The sequence below is a fragment of the Aulostomus chinensis genome, chromosome 10 (assembly GCF_037954235.1).
Source record: "Aulostomus chinensis isolate RoL2024-O1b breed Wild chromosome 10, RoL_Achi_v1.0, whole genome shotgun sequence".
Classification (NCBI taxonomy): domain Eukaryota; kingdom Metazoa; phylum Chordata; class Actinopteri; order Syngnathiformes; family Aulostomidae; genus Aulostomus; species Aulostomus chinensis.
The window spans coordinates 18,632,021-18,658,761 of NC_141329.1; the positions used below are offsets into that span (position 1 = coordinate 18,632,021).

At 41.1% G+C, this 26,741-nt stretch overlaps 2 protein-coding genes across 4 annotated transcripts; one reads left to right on the top strand and one right to left on the bottom strand.

The window, feature by feature from the left end:
* Positions 1–302: 302 nt before the first annotated feature.
* On the bottom strand, positions 303–18,405 carry rtn2a (reticulon 2a). Of its 3 annotated transcripts, none has more exons than XM_086216251.1 (10): positions 15,602–15,738; positions 14,670–14,723; positions 13,681–14,274; positions 11,982–12,197; positions 7,576–7,783; positions 6,714–6,852; positions 4,582–4,651; positions 4,440–4,486; positions 4,295–4,353; positions 303–2,064 (listed from the first exon to the last, which is right to left on the bottom strand). In XM_086216251.1, the coding sequence occupies exons 1-10, from the start codon at positions 15,630–15,632 to the stop codon at positions 1,989–1,991; spliced, it is 1,494 nt and encodes a 497-aa protein (XP_086072377.1). In that variant the 5' UTR covers positions 15,633–15,738; the 3' UTR covers positions 303–1,988. The 3 variants fall into 3 exon arrangements, with proteins under 3 accessions (XP_086072377.1, XP_086072376.1, XP_086072378.1); XM_086216250.1 differs by having other exon boundaries at positions 11,982–12,200; XM_086216252.1 differs by lacking the exon at positions 15,602–15,738 and adding an exon at positions 17,901–18,405 and having other exon boundaries at positions 304–2,064; positions 11,982–12,200.
* Positions 18,359–26,004, top strand: ppm1na (protein phosphatase, Mg2+/Mn2+ dependent, 1Na (putative)). Its single transcript, XM_086216253.1, has 6 exons — positions 18,359–18,878; positions 19,901–20,472; positions 22,954–23,071; positions 23,163–23,277; positions 23,373–23,436; positions 24,054–26,004. Exons 1-6 carry the CDS (start codon positions 18,470–18,472, stop codon positions 24,084–24,086), a joined length of 1,311 nt encoding a protein of 436 aa, XP_086072379.1. The 5' UTR covers positions 18,359–18,469; the 3' UTR covers positions 24,087–26,004.
* Positions 26,005–26,741: the final 737 nt, after the last annotated feature.

Sequence of the window (26,741 nt, forward strand, 5' to 3'; positions counted from 1 at the left end):
CTGGACAGTAAACAAACAAGGTTCTGGGAACATAAATGACTTTCTTACATTTGAATTTATCATGCAAGATGGCAAATGGAGAAGAACTTGTCTTGTTTGAGAGAGTAGAGAAAAAGTCATGGTTATCATTTTTGTGACGGTTAAAACATGAATCCAATTATTTTCTGTCAATTTGATGAATCTCTTTTGACACGAGGGAGACTGAAGATCCACGCTGGTAAACATGGAGCCCATAACTTCCTCTACTTTTGATATAATTGGTGTAAAAGGCAAACATACTTGAGCTATATTGGAGAAAAAAATCACGCTATGCTCATGTTGTCTTTTCAGTGTATTTATTTTGTCAAGATTAAAACTCTAGTTATTTTCAGGAATACAAAATAATCATTTTACAACTATAATGTATGTAATGTCTGATTGTAAAGGAACTAAATCTTCTGGGTAATTTCCTCACAGCCAATCTGTCATCCACACAACACATATACAAAAACAGAAGCACATCATAGTCAAGACTTAGTGAGGCAGCTCAAAAATGAGGACTACACTGGCAGCAGGTTTATTTCAGTGTTATTTGGGGAGAGAGATCTTAGCCAACAAGCTTTTCGTAAGTGACAGCTGTTCAGCAGGATGAGGAGAGAATCACTGAGGAAGTCTAAGGCTAATGTGTTTCATGGATCACGTCTGTTAACGTAAAGCTTTCAGAGCAGGAGACATTAAAAAAAAAAAAAAAAAAAGGCCCATAAGAACTTATTTGGTGTCAGTTAAAAGCCACAGCGGGAAAGGAAATGTGACATTGCTGCACAAATCATTTTATTATTCCTTTTCTACTTACAATTTTGTAAGAGATACCTTGTCATGTCATCATCAAAGAATTCTACAACACCTCATTCTTAGGAAGGCAATGCTCGGGTAAGTACTTGAAGTTACGGGAGGAGAAGAAAGCTATTGTCAGCAGTAAGTAATGAATGAGATCATGCACTATATTATAACCTGCAATTAGAAAGGCACCTGCTGTGTTTCCCTCTCCCAAACCTCTGAAAATACATTAGAAGCTCAGAGCTCAGCACTTTTTTTTTCTACATCCATCATTGAACTTGTTGAGAAGTTATTTCGCTCTCTGAATATCGGGGCTACGTTTCAAGTTATGGCATTGATGAATGATGGCTGAACTGGTGAGAGAAAATAAGGACAAAACCCAACTGCATGAATGGTAATGACTGTGCAAATTAAAAGAAAGAGGAAGTTTGGAAAATAAAGAAGAAATGTGAATTTAATTGCTTGTAGGTAAGTTTCATTTCCACGAAGCTGTACGTCAGGATTTTTACACACACAAATACACACTTGTCTCATACTTTCTCACACGCGCGCGCACACACACGCCCACACACATCCATATACCCACATACACACGTAAAACAGTCATGAGAATGAATATGCATCCAAAAATGTACATGTGCTGTCACATAGACTCATGCATCCTACTTATCAGTTATATGCTGCCATGAATAAAAAAGACCTGTTCTCTGTTCTCTATTATAAATCACCTGAACACTCACTTCCTCTTTCTCAGGAGTGTAGTTGTTGGTGTGGGAACTCCAGATGATCTTATTTGGACAACAGCTTCCAACTCACACACCATGAGACATTTTCAAATATTAAAAACAGTGAATATATCCCAAACGTAGTCACATGTCATCGATACGTACGTTCCGTCTCCAGTGCGAGCAGCAATAGTCTCATCCAGGAGTCGCACCTTGATATCACCTTGATTAAGAATGAACCCAACCCCAAACCTCTAAACCAATACAGTTAGCGGTACCATGCACGACCCCCAACATCTTCATGTGTTTTTAGTAACGTCCCATCCCTTCCCTAGTCTCTGGAGCTCTGTTCTGTTGAGCTCCTGAGTGCAGACTGTAGGGTAAGACATCTGAGTGACAGTCTGGAACTCCGGTAGCTTCTCTTTTAAGTTCTTGTCCATGAGTGTTTTAATGGATTTTAGGTTTGGCACCACCAGGGGTTGGGTCGGGAGGAAGGCCACCACCGTGGACAAGTCTTCGTAGACTGCAGGAGGGAGACAGAAGAGGATGTTACAGAGGTACTACTGCAGGGAAGCAAATGTAGGGTCAGTATCGGGTCGGGGGGGGGGGGTAACTTCTTGGTTTTATTGCAATCTCTAACCCTGAACGAATGTTGAATTACAACCCAAACACCCTGCAGTGACAATATAACCCTCCATCAATGTCCCGTCATACCATATTGACCCACTTTTACAGATGAAAATAGACAATTAATGAGATTATGAACCTGTGAAAAAAAATGTTTATGTTTTCACTGGAATTTTAATCTTTAAATCAAAATTTTAGTAAAAATGTGTAGCCTCTTTATTTGCGATTTTGCAGCATTTGATGCTGGGCAGTATTAAGCGTTTTTTTGGGGGTTTTTTTTCAACAAATGTTTGTTTCTTCTCACCTCAAGTCTTGGCACTGCTGTTTCCATACTGTAAATGATATCATTACTGCAAAAAAAATCCCTGAAATAGTGTGATATCGCCCCACCCCAACTAAGCTGCTTAAAGACACTCTACCCCTAGTTAGCACCTCTCTCTTGGACGTGATCAATGTGGTTTCTGGTATCTGGTTACGTCCCACAGTCTTTTAAAGTAGCAGTAATTAAACCCCTTCTCAAAAAAAGCAACCCCGGATCCAGAAGTTTTGGTCAACTGCAGACCGACGTCGTCACCTTATTAAAACAATGGCCTAAGTCATAATCTCAAGTTTTTGGGAAAACACAAAAAATGTAACCAAATGCAGGGCGTATGATATTTATGAATCATTTCGAACAAAAAGGCCTTGGCAGTGGACACAGAACGTTGTGTGTCAATTATGTAACATTAAAGAAAAAAGTGACTTGGGCCAATTTCGAAACATTCGAGTGTGATTTAGGCAACTTTAAACTACTCTTTCGTTCGATAGTGCAAACTCAAAACTGAAATCACCCTGAATTAAATTAAACTTACGTCAGGTATTCCCTTTCCTCACTTCTCCACTTCTTCTTTGTTGGGATTATATTATATTGAATTTAAGCCATTTCTAACATCCAGTTTTGACAACTTTTTGAAACCTGACTATTAACTGTCCTTTAATTCCATAAAGCAAACTCCAAAATTAAATAACTCTAACCTAAACTGAACACACATCAGGTAAATCAAACGCTGAGGAGGCATGTCTCTCTCCTCACTTGTCCAGCTCTTCTTTTTACTGGGTTTGTGTAACTATCCCAGTTCCATTCAGTTTATTCCCTGAATCTTCATTCTCAGCCATCTTGATTTGCCCAACTATGTGGCATCATCACATCACCAGTAGAAACTGACTCAACAATCATGTTTAGAGCTCCTTCTGCACTGTAGATTCTGTTGCTTCTTGAAGCAGCCGCCATCATGAAAGCTTGTTAAATTGCCCAAGTCAGACGTTTTGTCCTAAAAATCAAAAATATTGACTATAAATAAGACTAAAAATAAGATGGCCTACGTAAGTCACCCTCTTGACATTGGCCATTGTCCTATAGGGCATCAAGAGCATGATCCTTTCAACTAAGGATTTAGGCGATTTTACCAGAGTTGGCCAGCATTTATCAAGAGATGATTTAGGCCAAAAACTCATTTTCGTCAAAAAATGACTCAGGCTATTATTTTAATAGGGTGACGACATATTCTGTCTCTTCTCTCTCCTCCTCTCTTTCCTCTCTGTCCTCCTATATGTGTCATATATAAATCATACTCATATGTGTTACTAATTCTTCTTCTCCGGAGCCTTCAGGCTCCCCTCATCCCAGATCCTGGGTGCTGCTGGAGGAGGCTGCAGACCTGAAGAGGCTCAAGCTGCCACCCGTAGCACCACCTGCTCACGTCCCCGTCTGTCTCTGCCCTTTTTCTCTCTCTTTATCTCTGTCCCTCTCTTTCCTTCTGCATATCTGTTGTCCTCCATGATCTGTCTTTGTCTCTGCCCCAAAGCAAAAGGCCGCCCCCATTGAGCCTGGATCTGCTCGACGTTCCTGCCCATTTAAAGGAAGTTTTTCATCACCGCTGTTGCAGGATGTGCTTGCTGATGGACAATTGTTGGGTGTAAATTCATTGGAGGAGTGTGGTACTGGACCTGCTCTACTTGTAAAGTGTCATGAGATAACTTTTGTTGTGATTTGGAGCGATACAAATAAAACTGACTTGACTTAAAACTGACTTATCAGTCCAGGGAACCTATGCTCTCATGGAGCCAGAAGATGGCGCCATACTCACATGTCCTTGACATTATCAACTTTGGCCTGGGCATTTGCGAAGAAGCCATCCACCTGCTCCTGAGGTACAACAGAAATGCCAAAAATATAATAATTTTTTTTTAATTTAAAGTGACAGCATAAAGAATGAATGTAAAATGCGTTACCTGATGTTGTCTGTAGAAAAGTGGCAAAGAAAAGAGAGCAATCACACCTGGGGAAGGAAGAAGATTGAAAAGTAAAGATTGATTCACACAACAACCAAATAGTACGTCAGCGGAGTCAATATTTCTAGTGTGGTTATCGTACCGACGATGAGCAGAGTAAGGCCATTGCACAGTTCTCCCAGGTACGTCACAAGGTACATCAGGAACAGAAACTAAGACAAAAAGAGTGGAAGATCCACTGTGAGTTACTCTAACTTCCATGAAAAAAAAAAAAAACCTGAACATACTTAACATACAAATGCACGGATCAATTAAATGATCTGCGGGGAATAAAAAGGAATCCAATGGCAAACACATACTGGAATAAAAATAAAGGTGTGGGTGTTTCCCCTTATATCTCACAGTGTCACTGGGACTGTGTTGGGGATCCAGTGTTGCCCTGATATGGGACACTGTCTCAGATGGAAGGAGACTCCATCGTATCCTCCGGCATCTCCTGTGTGTCATGTCACATACCAGCCAGGTCAGGGTTGACACTGGGAGGTCCTGGGACTTGAGAGGCTCAGTTAGCTCACACTCACTCGCCATTTACTGTAAATGTCTCCAAGCACCCCTAATTATATAACAGATGCATTTTTGCTTGAATCACAACACATTTTCAAGAAAAATGAATTCAGGGCTAAACACATCTGCCAAATAAATATGAACAAAAGCCTCGTATTTTTCTTCAAGTTTTTTTTTTTTTTTAGATAATTATGAAATATTGCTAAACGTTTAGTTTTTGGACAGAGCACGTTGCTTTGTGATTAGGATTTTAAAAATGTTTATTAAATATGAACTATCAAAAAAACATCTTCATAATAAAATTGATTACAGTGTTAAAACAACCTAAGTTAAATCGATATTCCAACGAATGCACACAGCACTTGAAATAGATGTGATACCTGCCCTTAAACAGGATGAGAAGACTATTGATGCTGTTAAAATAAAAACTATTAACTATTAACAAAAGGGTAAAACATGGGCCATGAAAGAATGGAAATGTTACGGAGAATCAAGAATTTATTTTCATTTTCTTTAACAAGACAAGATAGAGTATTACGAAAATCCTTAATTTCTCCGGAAATCCTTCATGGACTTTTGTGAAAAAGGCCAGGTGTGTTTACACTTATATTTACTCATAGGCGGGATTCATTGCGGATCGTGATAGAGGTTCAGATCCAGTAGAGGACGATCTACATTCATTTGGGGATGATCTTGACTCAGTTACTGTACATATCAGGCTGCAAACCTGCAACTTTCACCAATGTGCCTCTGAAATATTTCTAATAGTTTTGAAAATATATCCAGAAACAGTTGATGGTTTCAGCTGAGGGTTTGCATGTTATATAAAAGCAGGTTACTGACAGTGGTGGAAACTCAGGGGAACACAGGGTCGCGCGGGGACACAGGGGAACACGATCCCTGGAGTAAAACTCATGAAAGAACGGCGTTCCCTATTTTATTTTGAAAATCTATTCCGTGTGTTTTGTAGAGTAAAACACTATTGCAGTCTCACACTATTTCTAAAGCGTGTTCATTATGCTCGACCAATGGAGGCCGGGATATTGCTGGGAAGTCAGTGCACAGCATTCTGAGGGAAAATCTAGCCAGCCAAGTACAGGTTGTGTTTTTAGTGATTATTTTGATTTTACTGAAACATCTGAGGCCCAGCGACACCAACTGAGTAAAACCTGACCATTTGACCGCATGGAGACTGTATCAACATACGTCTTAGGTGATAATACAGATGTACAAATGTGATGAATAATAACATAATTCTAATGTTGAACTGGAACAGTAGGAAGAGAAAAATAGCACAGATAAGACAATGAAGACATACTGCCTTCTATTTGTCCTCTGAGTACCAATTCAAGTTCGTTTGAAGGGGTATCTTCTGGATGTTGTCCCTTCCAACATAAATATGTCACTGGAGATGACAGTTGCCGCCAGTTATAGTGGCCTTATTTTGGAGCTGATTATTCAGCTTCGAGCTAGCATAATGAGAGAGGCAGTTGGCAGAGCAATGCTGTTATTTCCACTGATGGAGGGCGATGAGATGAAGGAGTGAGGAGGATGACAGATGAAGGAAATGAGTAAATGTAGAGATGGACTCGAGCTGTACGCTGAAGAGAAGGCAGGGAGGTAAATCCTTCAGGACATGTCATTTACAGACTAAAGATACACACACACACACACACACACACACACACACACACACACACACACACACACCTTGAGGGATTCAAAGAGGGATCCGACAAAGAAGAGTCTCTTCAGACTGTCTGCAGCGGACAGACTCATAACGATGGCTCTCTGCATGTAGATGTCTGCCTGTTCGCCACTAAAACTGATGTCCAGGTCCAAGTATGATCTGAGAGGAAGATATAGAGAACAGATAATATTACAATAATGACAAATATTTAAATTTGCCTCTTGGCAGCATCCTTCGGGCCTTAATATAAATGTCCTTCAGTCACTTCAGTGGTGGTACAGGGGTCAAATGCTTGTCAATTCACCAAGACGCTGTTAGAATTATTTATGTCTATGATACTGCCCTTGTAGGAGACACTGCGCAATACTTCACATATTAAGAGGACATATTATGCCTTTCCTCAATTCTGTCATACATCTAATGTTAGTATGCCATGAGACATGACTTTTCAGGCATTCCATATAAAAAAGTTAACACAGCTTCATTAAGAGCCGGTGTAGCATAGATGAGGATTTCCTGAACTATGAAACAAATTTAAAAACACATTTAAACTGACAAAGCATGTTGTTTACTTGCAAGGAGCTTTATTTTACCAAAATATCAGTGACAGTTAACAATTAAAGTTGTTGAAAGTTATCAATTAACAACAAAAACACCATACATTATTGTTGGTCGCAAGCAGAACAAAAACAAATGGTGATACTACAATGCAGAAACTCTGCTTTAAGAAAAAGAAATAGAAAATGAGAGAGGCTTTTACTGTAATGAATAGTACTTTTATATACTGCGAATGTTTACGGTGAATCCAGCCAACTGTACCCTTCCCCTGTTGACATTCTCTTTTTTTATATAAAAAATGTAAAACTAAATGTTACAACTCACTTGAAGGGGTGTTGTCCATCACCCCAGTTGAGGATGTAGAGGACTTGGTAGTACATGCGCACTGAGATGGTGAAGCACATGACCGCCAGTGAGACTGTGGAGATCACGGTGATGATGCTGAGCTGGAACAGGCACAGTAGGGCCACCACTATCCCTGTTAGCACCATGCCCGTTCGCTCCGTGTCCTTCCAGTAGATCAGGTCCATCACTGAGGGACAGAGAGGGTAGACGACAGGGACGGGGACAATGGCAAGAGCAAAGTAATAATATATGTTATTATCATAGTGCATAGACACATTAAATAAAGCTGGAACTATCAAGTACCATAAGGGGAAAGATAATAAATTGGAGCAGGAAGAGAATAAATGATCAAGGACAATAAAGATAATGCTCTTAGCAATTACACAGTCTAAAGACCAGAAGGGAATCTGTACAAGGAGCTTACGAGACAGTAAAGTTATATTCTGGATGAACTGCCATTTCATTTCTACTTTTGGGCAGTGTTTCAGAAAACTGGAAGCAGGAAATGTGAACGGTGAGTCAGACATTTGTAGTAAAAATGTAAACAAATGTGTTGCCTCCAAATATTCAAGCAGAATCTGAACCAGCTGGAAACAAAGGAAGATGCTGATTGTAGATGTTGCATCCTTCCTGAGCAGTCCCCAAAACAGCAGCCTCCTCAGCTGACTAAGAGGTCTTTTTTTTTGGGGGGGGGGATTATGAAGAGAACGAGTGGCAGGGAAATGCAGTCGTCCTGACACAATAATAACAGTAATGTCAGGGAGCAGCGGCCTGAAGCAGAAGGGGTTGTTACCCTCCAGCATGGTAAGACACACAGCAGCCATGAGGATACGTCAGAATCCAGCTTGGGCTAAATTTAGTTCTCGGATGAAAGAGGGAAGCAAGCGGTCGAAGAGAATTTAAATACGGCCTTTCACAGCACCTGCTGACAGGCGTCAGCTTCTTTTCTGCACCCTACTGGTTTCCCTCTCTGTCACCCAGCAACAGCTGCCGCGGAGATGTCTGCTGTATCAAGTCGTGCTGTACTAGGTCTAACTTCAGCATATACAGTAGAAGATACCATTCTTTCATCTCCATTTTTATTTCTGTATTGACAACTTATGAACTTTATGGATGACCATGTTGTATTACTATGCAAGATCAAATCGGATCATCTGATTGACAAATTGAACACTGTGTTTTCTTACTCAGGGTTTGTTGTATGTTGATGAACCATTAGTACCATTGGTACTTGTTATTTATTGAAAGTCTAATCCTCAATATTATAATAAATGAAAGTCTCTTTGAATAGAATGAACTGGTAGTAGATGAGCTATTTATAAATATCACTGAACACAATTAATACCAAATAATACCCCGGTCACACACCTGTCCACCGTGTTTGTATTCTGTCACTCAGAGACGTAGTTACTATACACACAGGCTCAGAGAATAATACAATAACCCAATAATGCAGTACAATATAATATATAACAAACATGCAGATGACACTATCAAAAATTTACATTTATCTTTCATTTTTTTGGTTTTCCTGGTGTTGTTGGAAAAACACAATAAATATGAAGTTACATCAAGTAACCAATTAGCTTAGATAAGCATAAAGACTAGAAAACATTGGGAAAGAGCTAGCCCAGCTGTCCCAAGGTAATACAGAGAATACAAGTGACTTCCTGGATCGCTATTCATGTAATACACACTTTTCACAGTAGCCATCATCAGTTATGGCCCTGGTCCAAGTACCAGGGTCAGGACCTGGGCTGGTTCACTTGAATGGCTGGAACACATTAAGGAAGGGGCGGGCCCATGATTGATTTAATCTGTGACACCTTTGTTTACCCTGCTATGACGTATCAAAATGGCTGCTGTTAACAGGCCTTATTTCAATCTCTTCAAGGAAGATCCAACTACTTGTTTCCTCCTGTGGCTGAATTACACAGTAAACTAAGCTACCGGGCTAGCTTAGCATATAAAAGTGAAGCCAATGCCGAAGTGCCTTAAATGTGCATCCTTTTAATGGCCAACAGGGGGTGACTCCACTTTTAGCAAACAGTTCTGATTTAATTAACATTTATGAGAAAATTACCCACTATTTTCATTTCGTAACTCGGTAAAATGCGGTCACATTATAAACTGGCTCAACCCACGACAAGCAGGGTAACAGGCAGCCCAAATACCTGCAGTGTGAGAAAGGTTTTTAGCACTTTTGGGATAGGTGTAAAAATACTACATGTACATTTAAGGCGGCATCAGCTTCACAAACTTAACTTGCTTCAACTGTTTATTGCTGCACACGTGCAACTGTATCATAAGATACGAAGCATCAAATGACAGTAATAATGTGGCAGCAGTTATCAACCCCACTACCCAGGTTTCTATATCTTCTGTACCATCGTAATGTAATTAAAATCAGCAACATACATTTTACCGACTAATCGTATTAACAATCCATGAACCAATCAAGAAATGAACTGATAATGCAGTCATCTGTCCAGTTTCCCAATAAATGGTAAAATCCCACTTTCTGCCATCGCTTACATCATCTCAACATTCATTTATTCCAGTATAGGGCAATCATGTGACTTGGAGATCTTATAGTACTACAGTGAAAATATCTCTGCTCATGCCAGCTCTTCAGCTTGATGAGGAAACACTAAAATGTAAGAGAATCCAGCTGGCTAGGTTATCACACACACACACACACACACACACACACACACATGCGCGCACATACGCGCGCTCTGTCAGCATACCTCAGCAGAACTGCTTTGTGATGCTTGTTTGAATGGAAGGTGTTATTTTAGATCAAAATTATCTGATACAGGGACTTGAATGAGGAAAAAAGTCAAACAACAATAGAAAAAAAATGCTGAATTCACCCCTGACAGACATAGATTTTCCCCAAAAAGTCTCAAGGCTAAAATAACCACTACTTTGTGACTCAACTCACACTCACAACAAATATGAGCAAATGTCCATCTGCCCAGGTGGAAACTGCTGTCCCGTATTGCCCTTTTATCACATTCTTACCTTTGCTGGCCATTTTGGTTGCCGCTTCAGTGGTTCCTCTCACACCCTCTGTCCCTCTCCCTGTTCCACTCTGTTCCCCTCGCCCGTCTGAGCCGTTTTTGGCCACCCCCTGCTCACTCAGCAGTCCAAAGGCCTGGCAGCCCAAAATAATCACGTCCACAGCACCGCCCACCCCCACTTCAACACCCTGAGAGGTTTACACATAAAGAGATGATTCATGCTCATTCACAATCATGAAATACTCCTTAAATATATATAAATATTCCATAAATCAAAAATCCACTGGAAAGCAGAATACAATAGTAGTATTTGAACGTAGTCCTCTGGTTATAGAGGTTAATGTTCTTACGTCATCTGGCACCTGAATCAAGAGAACCAGGTTTACTTTTGGTTATTTCACCATGTCCAGCCTTTGAAGTACTGTACATGAGTGTAATGTTTACAGTACTTAAGGTATGTCTGGTTTCGGGTTGTGGCAGGAAAATAAAGCTTACTTGCATTCCACAGATGTGGTGCTCTTTAAGTGTTATTAAATAATCACTATAATCTATTTTCTCAAATTGCTTAAAAATGGAACTAGGATAAGATCTAGGTCTTGTGCATTCTCTGCATTTACAAAACAGTAACTGTAAAGCAAATTAAAGGGCTGAAACACACTGCACCAGCTTTTTGTTCTCTTCGATATTAGCAAATCAAAGCACTGAGGTTTGATACCCAGCCACAAAAGCAAGTAATAAAACCAGCAGAAATATGACACTCCAATAGATTACTGTGTGCTATTTATTCAGGACACCCTAAACTCTGTCATCGGCCTGACCACACATCTATCATCCATCTGAGGGTCTGCTGCCCCCACACATCCCCTAAAATAAGACTGAGCTCTGTTCTGAGCGATAGTCCACTTAAAGCGCCATTGAGCAGGAAGACAGGACATAATCTCATGCTCACTCTTCTTCTCGCCTTCTTTCACTCTCACCCCCCTAAACCTGCATGTAGATACACGCCCACATCTACTTCCCTCTGTGTCAAACAGTGATGACATCAGCTGTGATGGTGTCTATCACCGAACCGTCAGCCAATGCCAGGAATGCTTTCTGCACAATTAGACAATCATTCCTGAAACCCAGAGAGAAAGGGTTACTATGGAGACACAATGAACGGGCAGGACAGGCTGGGGTGGTTGTCTATCTTTGTCTGACTGCTCTTTAAGGTTCACAGTGAAATCGGATATTTTTTTCCTTTATTCAAAGTATCGATTAACAAGCTAAATGAAAGCATCGCACTAAGGCTGACAGAGACAAAAAAGGCAGGACAGAGGTCAGAGGGGTACGTTTCACATACAAATGTGGCTCTTGTACCTGCTATGTGGCTGCATACTGTGAAGTCCTCTGATAGGTTGAGGGCTGAAAACCAGTTATCGCTGACCAGTTGTTCCTGAGAGTTTTGGCCAATCGCAGCCGACGGTGTAGATGTGGGTCGCACAGATGTGAGAAGTTTGACTGATATGGTTTCTCCAGTGACAACAGATTCTGGCTCAGGGGTCCATGGGGATGATACTACTGCTTCTGCTGCTGCTGCTGGGAAACAGAAAATGATGTCATTTTCACGACAGCATCATCATCACCACAATCTTTTATGTTAAGCTTGACTTAAATAAAACTAAAAGCCACGTTAAATTAGACCCCAGTTCTTTTCATAAGTGTGTGCACTGCAGCATTTTTGGCTCCACGTTGTGAATCCTTATTCATAGATATTAATTTCTTGCACAAACATGTACTAAAATTAAGCTTCAGGGATAGACTAAAAAAGCTGTTTTTAACCAAGCCATACTTAAATTATCAAAAATGTGATGATTAAAGGCCAGTGTGACACTACAAACCTATAAGATGGAAGACGTTTGATGATGGTTCAGCAATGTTTTGTTGCTACACTCTTAAAGCTGCAATTTTGGAATGAAACAACCAGGACAATAAGCTCTTTAAACACTACAGTAACAGAGCTTTGACTTCCTCTAATATCAATACTTTAATTTGAGCTAAAAACAAATGGGTTCTAACACTGTTGTTGCCATTAGCTTGAAGCTACATAGGTGTGGCTCCTGCATTTGAGAGTCACAGGAGGGAAATTTTTATAATTCATTTTGAGGGATGGAAAAAAATCACCTCTTTGTGAGCACTAGAGAGGCAAAGTACACTTTTTGGCACGAAGCAGCTGCATAACACCATCTTTAGATGATCTGACAAATAAATCGTCATCTTCCGCTTATTCCTACACATTAAGGGTCGCGGGGGGGCTGGAGCCTATCCCAGCGTCAACGGGCGAGAGGCGGGGTTCACCCTGGACAGGTCACCAGTCCATCGCAGGGCCAACATAGAGAGACGAACAACCATTCACACTCACACTCATACCTACGGTCAATTTAGAGAATCCAATCAGCCTCGTCCCCAATTGCATGTTTTTGAATGGTGGGAACCCACGCAGACATGGGGAGAACATGGAGACTCCACACAGAAAGATCCCGTGCCCGAGCCGGGACTTGAACCCAGAACCTTATTGCTGTGAGGCCACAGTGCTAACCACTGCACCACCGTGCAGCCCCTGACAAATAAATATCTCTCATATTCAAACCATATTCCTGGGTCCTCCTCCTAACCTAGGACTAATTTTTTTGGCGCAACTGACTTGTCATCATGATTCATCACATGAAAGTCTTTGTGACACATCACATTAGGTCTGCCTCAGGCAAAGACATTTAATTAAGATCACTGTAAATGAGATTATATAATCCTCCCGTCATTTGACACACACTGCCTCACTATTTTAGAAAGACTGAGCTTCACATTCACGGCAGATAACCATGTTGACACATCTCTTACTGTATCGAACAGCCATTTGACCCAACTGACAAGACAGAAAAATGATTTTAGTTTGATTATAAGAAGTGTTGTTATCACACAAAGCTAATATTTCTATTAAAATACTATTTGTGTTAAGGCAACATGATCTGTTGCAGACTCAACATTCATTAGTCATCCAGAAATGTAACAATGTCCTCACATCTCTCTGTCTTTCTGTCACCCTGAAGTATCTGTGAGGGACCCTGTTGCTGGGGCGACGGAGAGGGAGGCTGGACAGTCATACTGCCCTCCTCTCTTTGGATTCCTGAATCCTCCCCCTGAGTCCCTGGGTCTGGCCTGTGGGGAGAGGGCTGGATTGTAATAGTCTCAGTTTGTCTGTGCAGCTCCCTGTCGCTCCTACTTGCAGCACTCGCTGTCCTTCCCTCCATTTGCTCTTGCTCGCTCCTTTCTGATGTGTCCTCCTCTTCCTCCTGACTTAGAAAAGCTTGGGGGTCCCAGTCTACATCAGGGGAGTCCAACAGTGTCTCCAGAGTGTCTGTGTGAACTAGAGGGGTGCGACTTCCGCGTGGGCCAACCCGCCGCCTGTCACGAAGGGTTCGCGAGGCTCCCACAGCCTCAGGCTCTGCAATGGCGATGTAAGAGAAAGTAAGCTCGAAGGAGTTCTGGCGTGGTGTGCCCCAGATGGATGGGGATGAAGCCAGTCCATCATCATCATCTGGACCACCTCCCTCCTCATCCTCGGACCACTCCCTAGCTGTTTGCAGCTCATACATCTCAGACTCCTCATTTCCACCTGGAAGGAGATGAGAGCAAAGAAAAGTACGTGAACATACAAGACAGGGCAAAGGAGCAACTTTCATTAAGCAGTTTAGCAAATAGCACAAACTGCTTCAAACGTGAATATTAGTGTCATGAAAGGCATGTGATGCAATAAAAAGATTTGAGAGTTGTAAGCACCCTGAAGTGTCTTTGTGTGATGTCTCAGAAAAGAAGGTGTCACCATCTAAAGAGGAAACACTCTTTGATAAATATCTCTTCCTCTGAAACGTAGAAGAGATCAAAATGCATGTTTGTGTTCACCTGTGGATCTTAGCGTGAGAGTATTTAGACATCAGAAAGCAGAGCGTTTTTTTTGTTTTATCAGTGCTGTGTGTCAAAATGCTTCAGTCTCGTATTCCTGCTTCGTACCATCGGTGCATGGAGGCGTTGAATCTGGAGTGGACGCCACGGAGCCATATTCCTCTGTAAGGAAAACAAAGTCAGAAAATGCAGTACTTGCAGTAGAAACCCTGTCTGAACAAAACAGACTGGTGGAGACAAAGCTAAATATGTTGTTGCTCCTTTCACATGCCTGCTAACTTACAAGTTATATGAGGTCATTAATAACGTGAAATCAACAACGTGCACAGCAATATCTTCTGTTAGATGTTTTCTTTTGATATTTTCTGTGTTTCAGGACAGACCAATATTTCACAATGAAATAATGGTTATCAATGTAATCAACGAGCAAAATATCACTGAATGCAAGACTGTGTTCACATTCTAAGATTAAATGAATGTGGTAGCTGTGTAGGTCATTGAATATGTGTGTGTGTGTGTGTGTGTGTGTGTGTGTGTGTGTGTGTGTGTGTGTGTGTGTGTGTGTGTCCTCTCAGGTCTTAACCAGCAGCAGAGGCCTTTACTCCATTAGGTTGCCAGAATGACATTAGCTAATAAATCAGGCTGAGCAATGACAGCAGTATGTATATCATCTTGTGTCCATGAGACCATGTTGGTTTAACAGTAGAAAATATCAAGCGGATGCTAAGAAAAGAGACATATTGCCTTCAAGGATCTTGCATTTGTGACACGCCTGCCCGCAAAGCGTGAGCAAACACAGCAACGTAAACATCTGCAAACAAAACGGGTCTGCTTCTGCACTGCATCCACCCATTCAGCCATGAGGTTATTAAAGGTAGAGAGAGGAACAGAGAACAGGCAGGGAGAGGAGGATGGGATAATACAACATAACGATCGTAGCCCTTAGCAGGGAAAGATGCTGAGCTGGAATATACATATGAGACGATGATCTGATGTGATAACACACACAGATGGAAAAAGCAGAAGAAAGACAGACTCACGGCAGTGGGAGAATCCAAAAACCTGGCCCATACTCCATCAAGGCATCGCTGAGCCCATCCAGTCTGGAAGCCCCCCCCCTTCATCTGCTGCCGGCACTCATGTCCTCTTGATCTACTCTCTCTTCTTCCTCCTGCCTGTGTTTCTCAGTGGTCTGCTGAGCAGCTTCCTCCTTCTAGCTCCTGCCCCCTCCTGCTCAGTCACTCAGCAGCCCCGCCCTGCCTCACATCCTCCCCTCTGCACTCCCTACCACCACCACCACCACCTCTTTTCGTCTCCTCTTGCATCATGATGACTGCATGCAGTGGCAGTAGAGTATGCTACAGTGAAGCATGAGTGTGTGTGCTTCTGTCTGTCAGAGCCTGTCGTCATCTCCCCATTCATTGTTAGCTGGATCGTCTTGGGATCTCATACATGACTGCTGCAGGGAACCAGTAGTCAGTCTACACAGAAAACTGTCATGTGTCAATTAATTTATTATAAAATCATACAAAAAAATAGACTAAAATTAATCATGATGGTGAATAGAGAATAAATAATTTAAAGACTTTTTTATGACGAGAGGTACAGCAGGGGGCAGTGTGGGCCAGACACTGCTACAAGATGTAGGCATTCAGTTGATAGAGCAGAAAGCAGGTCGTGTGAAACAATATTTAGGCATAAAGGATAATAAATACAGAAAAAAATCAATAGATTTATGTCTCAAGGAAGTCCAATAGATTACAAAAGAAGAAAAATGGAGAGCAGGATTCTCTCTCTGGAATTGCTTTAATGGATTGATGCTATCAAAGAACAGAAATGCTTACAATGTCTTCTTTTCATATTGCTACTGTATGTAGAGAACTTGTATGTGAACGTCCCCACAGCTCAGTGCTTGGCAGCTGTTTTAGCTAAACCTACATGAATGCAGAAGGGCTTTCAGACAACACAAGCACAGCTAAAAAGTGAGAAAATATTGGGTATCGGAAAAATATTGGCCAGTTGGTCAAAATGTGACTCTAAATGCGCCAGTAAGAGGATGCTCTATACCTGATGGATGTGTTAAGAAGCTGGTATTTACTTGTGTTGTTTGTCAGAAACGGTTAGATTTTGTGATTACAGCCATTATGTTCTCTCGAAAAAAAAATAACGGACACATTGAAGTTCATTCAGTCTAAATAAATCTAATTACAATGTTTGTTTGTTTTTTTCCCCAAATTTTAGCCTGTTTGACAGGCTGATTGGGTTTATGTTTTTTCCATTATAAAACTGTGAGAACACATTGATCATCAAATAGCTTGGAGGGTTTCACAATGGCGAAGAGAGAAAAGACGTAAGAGATAGACATTAAGGATGAGCGGGTTCTTTCCTCATTTTGAGAAGCAAAACCTTAATATCTCTAAAAGCGGTCGGACAAAGAGGCCAAAATTCAGACAGACAAATGATTCATTTAATATTTGTACCCCGACATTTAAAACTGCTGCAGGACAGTCACAGGGATCCTGTTTCCTGTGTACTCAGTCTTAAAAGGATCATTGCAGGTAAGACACACCTCAAACACTGCCAGCATCCAGCAGAGACACACATCAGCTGATAAAAGGTTTAGTCCTCCTAATAGCCAGATAAGAATCACACACAGTTCTTCCACCACAAATGTCTCTCCAAGTAAACCAGGTCAGGGTCCTCAAATAAACAGAAGCTAATGAGTTTAACAAACTCAGTTATCATGACTTGGGGCGACAATCAGCACAGTCACCTCAGGGGCCAAAAAACACTCTGCTTTGAGTAACAGTGTGAATACAGCTACCATCGCCTGAGCACGCAACATTCAGCACAATGCCTTACACTTACATAAGAACTGGTCCATCTGCAATCAAAGCTCCAAACCAGTTGTGAATGGGATCTTTCACACCTTTCTATCTGGGTTCCAACTCCTCCCAAACACTGAAAATGCAATCCAGGTTTTCTAAGTGATAGATACCCTTGACCACAATATTCTTTTGTTTGTGTTTTATTCATCACAGTTTTAAGGATACGGCACTAAATACCCTGATAGCAACTCTGGCATGGATGTGGGTCTGATAAACAGTGAAGATGTGGTGACACTTGGAGTTAAATGATGGGTCAGATATGGTGACATTTTGCTACACCCACAACCTGTAGCCCCGAGCCTCATCTTTGTAGTTTATTTAGCCCATGTTCATGCAAAAGGACATGTATACAATCTTCATCACTGGAGTGTGGAAAAACTACAAGAAGGACCTTGATGTACAGCTGACCCCTATTTCCATTCTGTTTTCCCACAATGGTAGAGTTCCTTACCCAGACGATGGAAACAACTCAAGATTATTTAGGTCAGCAAAACTAGAGTTGTTTGGGTGGATTTGGTCATGTAGGACAGGTTGTGGTTCCCTCTGTGTTGTGTAAAGTGTCGTGCTCGTAATCCATGTGTGCAGACACACGTCATCCTGGTTTCCTTCAGGCCCAGTGATTATCCAGACTGAGAGCAGAGGGATAAATCAACAGAAATAGATGGGCCAATAGAGGCTCAAGGATAATACAGGAGGAGAGGAAGGGTGACAGATTCAGTACACAAACGGACCAAGAGAGAGTCGTTGTCAAATGAGAAGGACAGAGGAGATATTATCAACAGGATGGCAAAGGATGCAAAATGGATTTGATAATATTTAGTACAAAACCAGCTCCATTTTTCATTTAAGACAGATATTTTCAATTAAATAAGGAATTTTGTGTTTACCTGGCTGGAGTGACACTGTTCAGCTGTTGCCCTGGACCTGTTGCGGAAAACACAGGGCCGGAGGAGGGGCACCAGGAGGAGACGGGCTGCAGCCAAGTCCAGCAGGAAGCTTGAGCACAGGCTCCGAGGAGTGATGAGGACAGCCAGGAGGGCGAGTAATGTGGAGGTGCCCTCCTTCCTCCGCCAGCTGGTCAAAGAAACAGAGAAGATGGTCACCTTCTTCTTCAAAGGGGGGACCAGGGAAAGAGGCCAAGAGGAGGAGGAGGAGAATTTGGATGAAGAGGACACAATGCCAAGCCCATACCTGGAGCGGCCCATCCTGGAGAAGAATGTGTCAGAGGGGGGCTCTCAGTCAGGGATGAACTACGCTGTGGCGAGCATGCAGGGCTGGAGGGCTCAGATGGAGGATGCCCACACCTGCAAAACTCAGCTGAGAGGAGAGCTGATGGACTGGGCTTACTTTGCTGTGTTTGACGGACACGCAGGCACCACGGTGGCCCAGTACTGCTCTCAAAATCTGCTAGACCACATCCTGGCAACAGGTACTGAAAACCTCATCACTCATTGAAGTTAACATGCTTTTCAGAAGTGAACACTTTTTTAGCCTACTTGAAATTTTTAATTATTGGGTTTTTGTTTTAAACTGCAGCAATTCCATGTTCCAATTTAGTGTGATCAGCTACTGCAAATTATAAAAAAAAAAGTTCAGTGCTCAGCAAAAAGATGCAATTTGGATGTCATGGAAAGCGAGTAGGAAATTCCAGATTTTTTTTTTCTCGACAACAGCATTTTTGTCCAAACTTTGACTTTTAAACATCAGTTTGTCTCTTGAGCCATTTTATTTACATCTCAATGTTGCCTGGATGAAGTAAGTACTATTTTGTCTTGATAACTGAATTTCTGACCCTAGTTTGAAATCTGCCTTTCTACGGTGATGGCCAGAGTCATTGTGTGAAGCTGTTTTTGATTCCTCATGGGTCGGACTGCTCAACAAGATCATGACTCGCCTTTGGTGTTCAAATATATGAGTTCCTGTTCTTTATACAGTCCTATCAAATTTTCCCATCTTCCTCATCAAAATGCCCAGCTGTGACACTCAATTCTGCAGCAGCTACAACTGACATTTAAAACTGTGGTTTGTCATCTAAGACAGGATTAAAAATCACAGCCATAATTCCATGAACTGCTCTGACTCTTAGTCAGTAACTGTTATTGCTACTTACCACTGAGACTCCAGGAAAGGTGATTTGTTATGTCAGTGGCTTTCCTGCATAAATATAGATAAGAAAACAACCCATAAACTGAATTCAACAGGTAAACAGCCATTCACGTTGTGTTATTGCTCTGACCTGCAATGAACACTGCAACCAAATTATGTCCTAGCAGCCATGAATGTTGGGGGGGGGGGGTCTTTTACAAACAAAAACACACCTGACCCAGGTCATATGGTTCATTAATCCATGTGTATCAACATCTACACAAATGAGAAGATCTCAAACTAAACCACAGTAGTACAAAGTGTATACTATCATCTAAATCTGAATGCCCCCCCCATTTCTTACAGATGGAGTCAAAGCAAGTGAAGACCCCGAGCAGGTGAAGGAGGGGATCCGTCAGGGTTTCCTGGACATAGACACTCACATGCACAAACTAGCGCGCCAGGACAACTGGGATCGCAGCGGCTCAACTGCAGCAGTTGTCATGATTTCACCACGTCACATTTACTTTGTAAACTGTGGGGACTCTCGCACTCTGCTCTGCCGTAGCAGCCAGGTGGTCTTCTACACAGAAGATCACAAGCCGTTTAACCCCAGAGAGAGAGAGCGCATCCAAAACGCTGGCGGCTCGGTGACCCTGCAGAGGGTGAACGGATCCCTGGCTGTCTCTCGAGCTCTTGGAGACTTTGACTTCAAGGAGGTGGACTGGAGGCCTCAGACTGAACAGCTAGTGTCTCCAGAGCCAGAAGTGTATCACCTGGAGAGGACACCCGAGGATGAGTTCCTCATTCTGGCATGTGACGGCGTTTGGGATGCCATTGGCAATGAGGAACTGTGCGCTTTTGTGCGCAGCCGTCTGCAGGTGTGCGATGACCTCAGGGAGATTTGCACTCAAGTCATCGACCTCTGTCTCTACAAGGTGAGAGGGCGTTCAATTACACCGGCAAGCACCTTAAATAAGAAAACATTTACAAAAGAAAGAATTTAATCTATATATCAATATTTAATGAGATGGTAGATAATGATCCTCCACTTGCACCTCTGAATGAAGGGGGTTACAGGGGTAACCATTTAATGACACCAATGATTTTATCATACGTCAGTTGGTAAACCCTGTTGCTCCTTCTGTGATATCTTGCTTTGAAGTTAATTCTTGACCTTCAAAATAGTCATAATTGCAACTTCATCACGGGTCATTAGCTGTTAGCGATCTTCCTGTCTGTTAAAAGGGAAGATCAAACACTCCAGAGCAGCTAAATAAATCTGACTCCAAGGTCAAAAATTAACTTTCCATCACACATTCTAATCAACATGGATGAGAACACTTTTAAGTGCTCAAAATAATGAAGCCGTGACAGCTGGAGAAGAGTGTGATTCAGTCTCTTTTTGGAGAGATTTTTGAAACACAAAAAAGCATTAAGATTTTTTTTTTTTTTAAACTACAACAATAAAACTGTTCCATGAATAAATGCTTGACAGCTTTCCTGAGCCACTTATGCATTGAGGGTCAATAACCAGCATTAATTATGAAAGTCATCAATCTACATTGTTTTGTTTTTTTCTTGTATGTGGCTATTGTACAATATGCTCAGTGCAATATAAAAGCACAGTAGATTCAAAAAAGAGGGCCAGCCAATATGCAATGGATTAATAAAGATGGAAAAGACCATGTGGTGACTATAAATAAAACATTTAGATTCAAAATGTGTCCTCAAAAAAAAAAAAAAACACTTTGTTATTCTGCAAGTGATCCGTCTCCTCATATTTGCTAGAAGCTCGTAAAAATGTTACTCGGCAGCAAAACAAAAACTGAGCTTCTAAATTTACTGCCACACGCAGCAGCGCACCCTTTCTCCCGACTCAGCTCATCGGATTCCCACGGCAGGTGGATTTATGAATGGAGAGCTTTACGTTAAATAAGGAGGTGTGGTGGTCACGGTGTGTGAAGACCAATTACTGTGATGATATGTAAGTAGATTTGCCCTGTGGGTCTTCCAAATGCTTGCTTGTAACTGTGAACGCTGACGTGCCCTGAGCTGGCGCTATAAATAGGTGTATTAAGGCATCCTGGGACACTGGAGAGGAGGGAAGAAAGGCCACACATGGCTCGGATTAAGATTGAATGTGAGAGTGTTGGCGGGGGGGCTCAGTGTTCGAGCTCAATATACACCGGCTCAGAGCCTTTATCCTGGTCGACATGGGCTTCTATTTATTTCACTTGAAAAGCTTACAGTTTCTTCTGAAACACTGTACCAGTACACGCTGATCCTCTCTCCTCAGCCCTGTGACGTCACAACCTCCATGGTTATGACAATAAAATGATGTCAAGTTGTTCAAAAGGTGTAAACTAAAGTCAAGTGTTTACAAAGAATTATCAACAGACAGAAAAGATTAACACAACATAATCAATGTCATAATACATATTTAAGTGAGACTTGTTAATAAGATATTGCATTTATATCCAGGCATTGATTTTAAGATCAAAATATTTTTCAGAATTTTTCCAATCAGCCAATCAATTTCCAATTAACTCCAATAAATCAACAAATAAAAATAAATAAATAAATAAATCAACACAACATGAAAAAAAGATCTTTCTGTGTGGAGTCTCCATGTTCTCCCTGTTCCTGCGTGGGTTCTCTCTGGTACTCCTGCTTCCTCCCACAGTCCAAAGACATCAAGAGGGGACGAGGCTGATTGATACTCTAAATTGACCGTAGGTGTGACTGTGAGTGTGAATGGTTGTTTGTCTCTATGTGTTGGCCCTGTGATGGACTGGTGACCTGTCCAGGGTGAACCCTGCCTCTCGTCATAGCAGCTGGCATAGACTCTACCCCCCCCCCCCCCCCCCCCCGCGACCCTTAATAGGAATAAGCGGAAGAAAATGGATGGAGGGATGAACAAGCAAAGTATTGGCAGTAAATATGGGATATCTAACTTTGTTAGTACTTGATCATATGTAGGCAGGTGGATAGTTGCAAAAAATAAACGGATCTCACAAGATAAAAATGACTGAAGGGAAGTGGCTTCAAAATAATTTAAAGTCAAATTTAAATCAAAATGTAATTTTTATTAAAAAAAATAATAAATTGAATTAAATTTGGAACAGATACCAAAAACCAATTAAACTAATTACGAAGTGCAAATCAACAGTCCAAAATGGACAGTGGCATTTCATTGTTATATCCGCTTGCATTAGAATCCATTTGTTTCACTGAAGTACTTGAGCTGTTGATTAAATCTAAAGTATAAAACACATAGCAATATGTATGCTCAATATGTTTGTTTCAAAAGTACAATAATCCCAAATGTGTTGGTGAGAGCATTAGTTGTACTCTACCGTCACAAACCTTTCATTGAAACTCATCTGTAATGTCACGTGCTCTGTCTCCCTCTACAGGGCAGCTTGGACAACATGAGCATCATCATCGTCTGCTTCCCTGGCGCCCCCCAGGTGTCACAAGAGGCACTGCAGCAGGAAGCGGAGCTGGAGCAGCAGATAGATTTGAAAGTGGAAGGTAATTTTCCCAGAGCTGCAGAGTTAAACCAAACATAAAACTAATCTTCGTGATAACCTCATTTCCTACCATAATCTCTTTCTGTTTACAGAGATTATCCAGATGATGAGGTCCAAAGATGAGGACCCTGATCTTTTATATATCATCAAATATCTGGCTGCAGAGGAAATGCCAGGACTTCCACCAGGAGGAGGCATCACCAGCAAGTGAGAACAAGTGCTTGCCACACACGCACCCACGTACGCACCCATGCATGCACGCAGGCAATAAATGTCAGTGTTTTTTGTCTACGTACCTGCAGGCGAGACTGTATCATCTCTGCTTATCAGAAGCACATCATGACTCTCAGGAATCAGGAGCCTATGGTAAAACACACAAGTCATCACATTACATTTAATACATACTAGGGCTGGAACAATTATTTGATTTGTTCTTTTTCTCCAGGTTCTCTTGAGATTTTGCTGCATTCCTTTGTTATGAGTCCCTAAAGTACTGAACTCATCCAAAATTGGATAATTTTCCTCATACTGGTCAAACAAATTTCAAAATGCCACCTTGGACTTATGAGTTTCTTAATTCATCATGAGTTCAGTCGTCAGTGAAAAAGATTTGTTTTTACAGTGTTCTTGATCCCATGTTGGACTTATTCAAATCAAAACGAAAAGATAATTGATTTGCCATTATGGAAAACGAGGGCCAACGGCAAAGTCTTAGATTGATCATAGTACATTTTTATCTTAACAGATTTAGGATCAAACTAATTATCATTTATTCTTTGTTTATCACACAATTAACATTTTAGAGCAGCTCAGTTTTAAAAGCAAATAAAAATGTAACGAACATATCAGTAAGTAACGAAAATACCAGTCCAAGTTTCTGGAATGGTGAGAGTAAGTCATGACCCTTGATTGTTTGAGGCACACAAAAGTACTTTGTATCACAGTTATTCAGAGTTGGAATATTATGGTTTTATGTCTTTCAGGACATTGAAGGGTCTGAAGAGGACTCAAGCTAAACCTGTTCCCATGGAAACAGAATCTGCAACAGCTTCTTCATCTCCTTAGAGACCAGTTTAAATGAGAAACTTGACTTTTAGATGAGCACAAAGCGAATTACAGCTCTTTCTGTAACATATTCTCTTTGATATTTGGTCTCCGGTCGATTTAAGTGAACCAGTTCAGACACGCCACTGGGCTGTTTGCTGAATTATGGAACCAGAGCAATCCTGTATTACTGGCAAGACAGTTCATATCTTAACAATCCACATACTCTATAGTTTCCTGCATAAGGAAGCTAATTTTATATTACTGTGTTACTGTATACAGACTCTACATTGTTAAAATAATTAATCTGGCACTTCTTATTCTCGTCATATAGTCTCAAAATAACACTGCTGCCCTCTTCAAACAAAAACAACCTGGGCATAAGGAATATATGTTCTCTGCACGTGTGCTGCATAGATCATGAGGGACTGCAGCATCACAGTAAATAATTAGTTTGCACAATGCTGTCAGGGAGCAAAGGGTGCGGATGTGTATAGCAATGACTTGTTATAGCAAGAACATAAACGTATACAGTATTGTACCATAGGAAGCCAGAGGGGGAGACACAAATGAATTTGTAAGAATGTTATGAGAGTGCTGGAAAAGGGGTGAATTGTTTCCAGGAATTAGCACACACGCCTAATTAAACGGCCACTCTTTGGCACGTTGAAGGGGTGTGTGAGGAGAAACAACACTGTGTTTTAAAAGTTCCTCTGCAAAACATTTCTGTTCAAGATTCGTGCAATATGATTAAGCCCAATGATGATGTATGTTAGTAAAACACATTAATGAAGTATGGACAGAGGCTATTAAATGACAGTAAAGTAGCGTTTGTTGCATCGGTATGTGTGAGTGTGAGTGTGTGTGGGCGCGCCTGTGTGTCTTGGTGTTTTATGGTGTTGGCACCAAAGAGCTAAATTGTAAACATTCAATCTCAAAGTTCAGTTAGCAAAAAAAACAAAACACACAAAAGGTTTTTTCTTTTCCCTTGACAATGAACGACCTGCTTGATTAATTTCCTTAATTCTAAAAGGAAAAGTTTCATTTATTGTCAGTTTCTAAACTGACTACTAACAAAAAACACACACGCGAGAGGCTAAATACTGTAAATGTTTGTGCTTTTGGATGACAAAAAGTTTTGATATTGAACACACATTATGGTTGGGAGATTTGGCTGGAACTATAACAGATTAAAACTGTAATCTAAAATCATGTCTTGACTCTTAAAAATCTGGAGGTGAATTATAGCAGCAGCCTTTCAATGTCTTTTGTTTAGATTCTGTGGACCTAAATTTAGCCATAAATAATAAAAGCTGCACGTAAAATCTTGCATGAGTTAAACAACATGATCACAAGTCTTATGAACACCTTTGCAAAGAATAACAGGACAAAAGTTCAAGTCAAATTTCAAATGAGGATCATAAGAGGGCTCCCGGTGGAAATCACGTGTCTTTCAGAATGTGTTGGGAGGGTGCGGTGAGCATCAGCACCTCTGTATTAATTGACTCAGCAGAGCTATTAAGGAACGGAGGGTCCTTCTCACCTCCTCACTCCTGTCAGGATCACTCAAATACTCAACTTCACCAAGATCACCCGCAGACAAAGTGAGACAGGAGGAGAAGAAAAGGACTTCACGGAGACAAAAGTAAGTCCTGAATGTGTGTGAATGGTATTTAAAGGTGTATGTTGCTGCGGCTTTTTGGTCGGCCAGTTAACTGTTACTGAGTCATACACAGCGGGAGCTGCCAGGAAAAACTGCAAAGAATCAACAGGTTTAACATGCCAAGTGAATAAAAACAGTCTAAATCTACATCTTAAAAATCTCTTACAGGTGTGTACAAGATAACATGTCAGCAGCATTTAAGAAAAAACAAGGGAACCAAAAGAGTTAACATAATTAGAGTGAATGAATGGAAATTAAATGAAATTATTAGTAATGGTTTAACATTGCAGTGTATTTGAACATCATTGAGATCGTTTTTACAGATACCGCAACTGTGACATGTGATCATTTTCAATGAAATAATATCACATTTATGTCATTTTTGCTGGGGTACAAACAAGCAGGTCCTCTTATAGCTGAAGAATAAAATTACAGTCTTCAGTTGGTTTGTTATATTTTACTTTAATCAAAAAAAATTGCAGTTGTAATTCAGATATTGCACTTGGTCATATTTTAATAACAGCTTCCTACTGTGCAGCTACATGATTAATCAAATCACAATTGCAAATATAACCTCAATACCCCCATTTTACTCTATGCTTTTTAATAGCTATCAATTCAATGTGGTAAACTATTTTATTATTGTTATTTTGATGCTAGTGTAAGTTTATACTAGGGATGCACCGATTGCCCGGTATTCCGCGAGCCTGACCGGTAACCGGTGTTTCTGATTCCTTACCGGTCACCCGCCACAGCGTTACTTTGCAGCGACTGTATTCTGGACGGCGCGTCAATCTCCATAGAGCACATCAAGACAGACAGGAAGGCTTCACGGGAATGGCAGTATATCCGGTCACATTTCAAAATAAAACGCCAAACGCACGCCATTAATCGAAAAAACAGACCTGAAAGGACACAAAATAAATGAAAGGACACAAACTAAACACGATAGCACCCGATAGAA

What these genes read in the sequence shown, in the direction of transcription:
- ppm1na (XM_086216253.1), top strand. Translation starts at nt 18,470, where the DNA reads ATGAGGACAGCCAGGAGGGCGAGTAATGTGGAGGTGCCCTCCTTCCTC. An exon ending in AGACCACATCCTGGCAACAG is followed by an intron (nt 18,879 to 19,900) that starts GTACTGAAAACC and finishes CATTTCTTACAG; the next exon opens with ATGGAGTCAAAGCAAGTGAA. An exon ending in GATAGATTTGAAAGTGGAAG is followed by an intron (nt 23,072 to 23,162) that starts GTAATTTTCCCA and finishes TTCTGTTTACAG; the next exon opens with AGATTATCCAGATGATGAGG.
- rtn2a (XM_086216250.1), bottom strand. Translation starts at nt 15,632, where the DNA reads ATGGGCCAGGTTTTTGGATTCTCCCACTGCC. An exon ending in AACGCCTCCATGCACCGATG is followed by an intron (nt 14,275 to 14,669) that starts GTACGAAGCAGG and finishes ATCTCCTTCCAG; the next exon opens with GTGGAAATGAGGAGTCTGAG. An exon ending in GTTGATAATGTCAAGGACAT is followed by an intron (nt 2,065 to 4,294) that starts GTGAGTATGGCG and finishes TCCCTCCTGCAG; the next exon opens with TCTACGAAGACTTGTCCACG.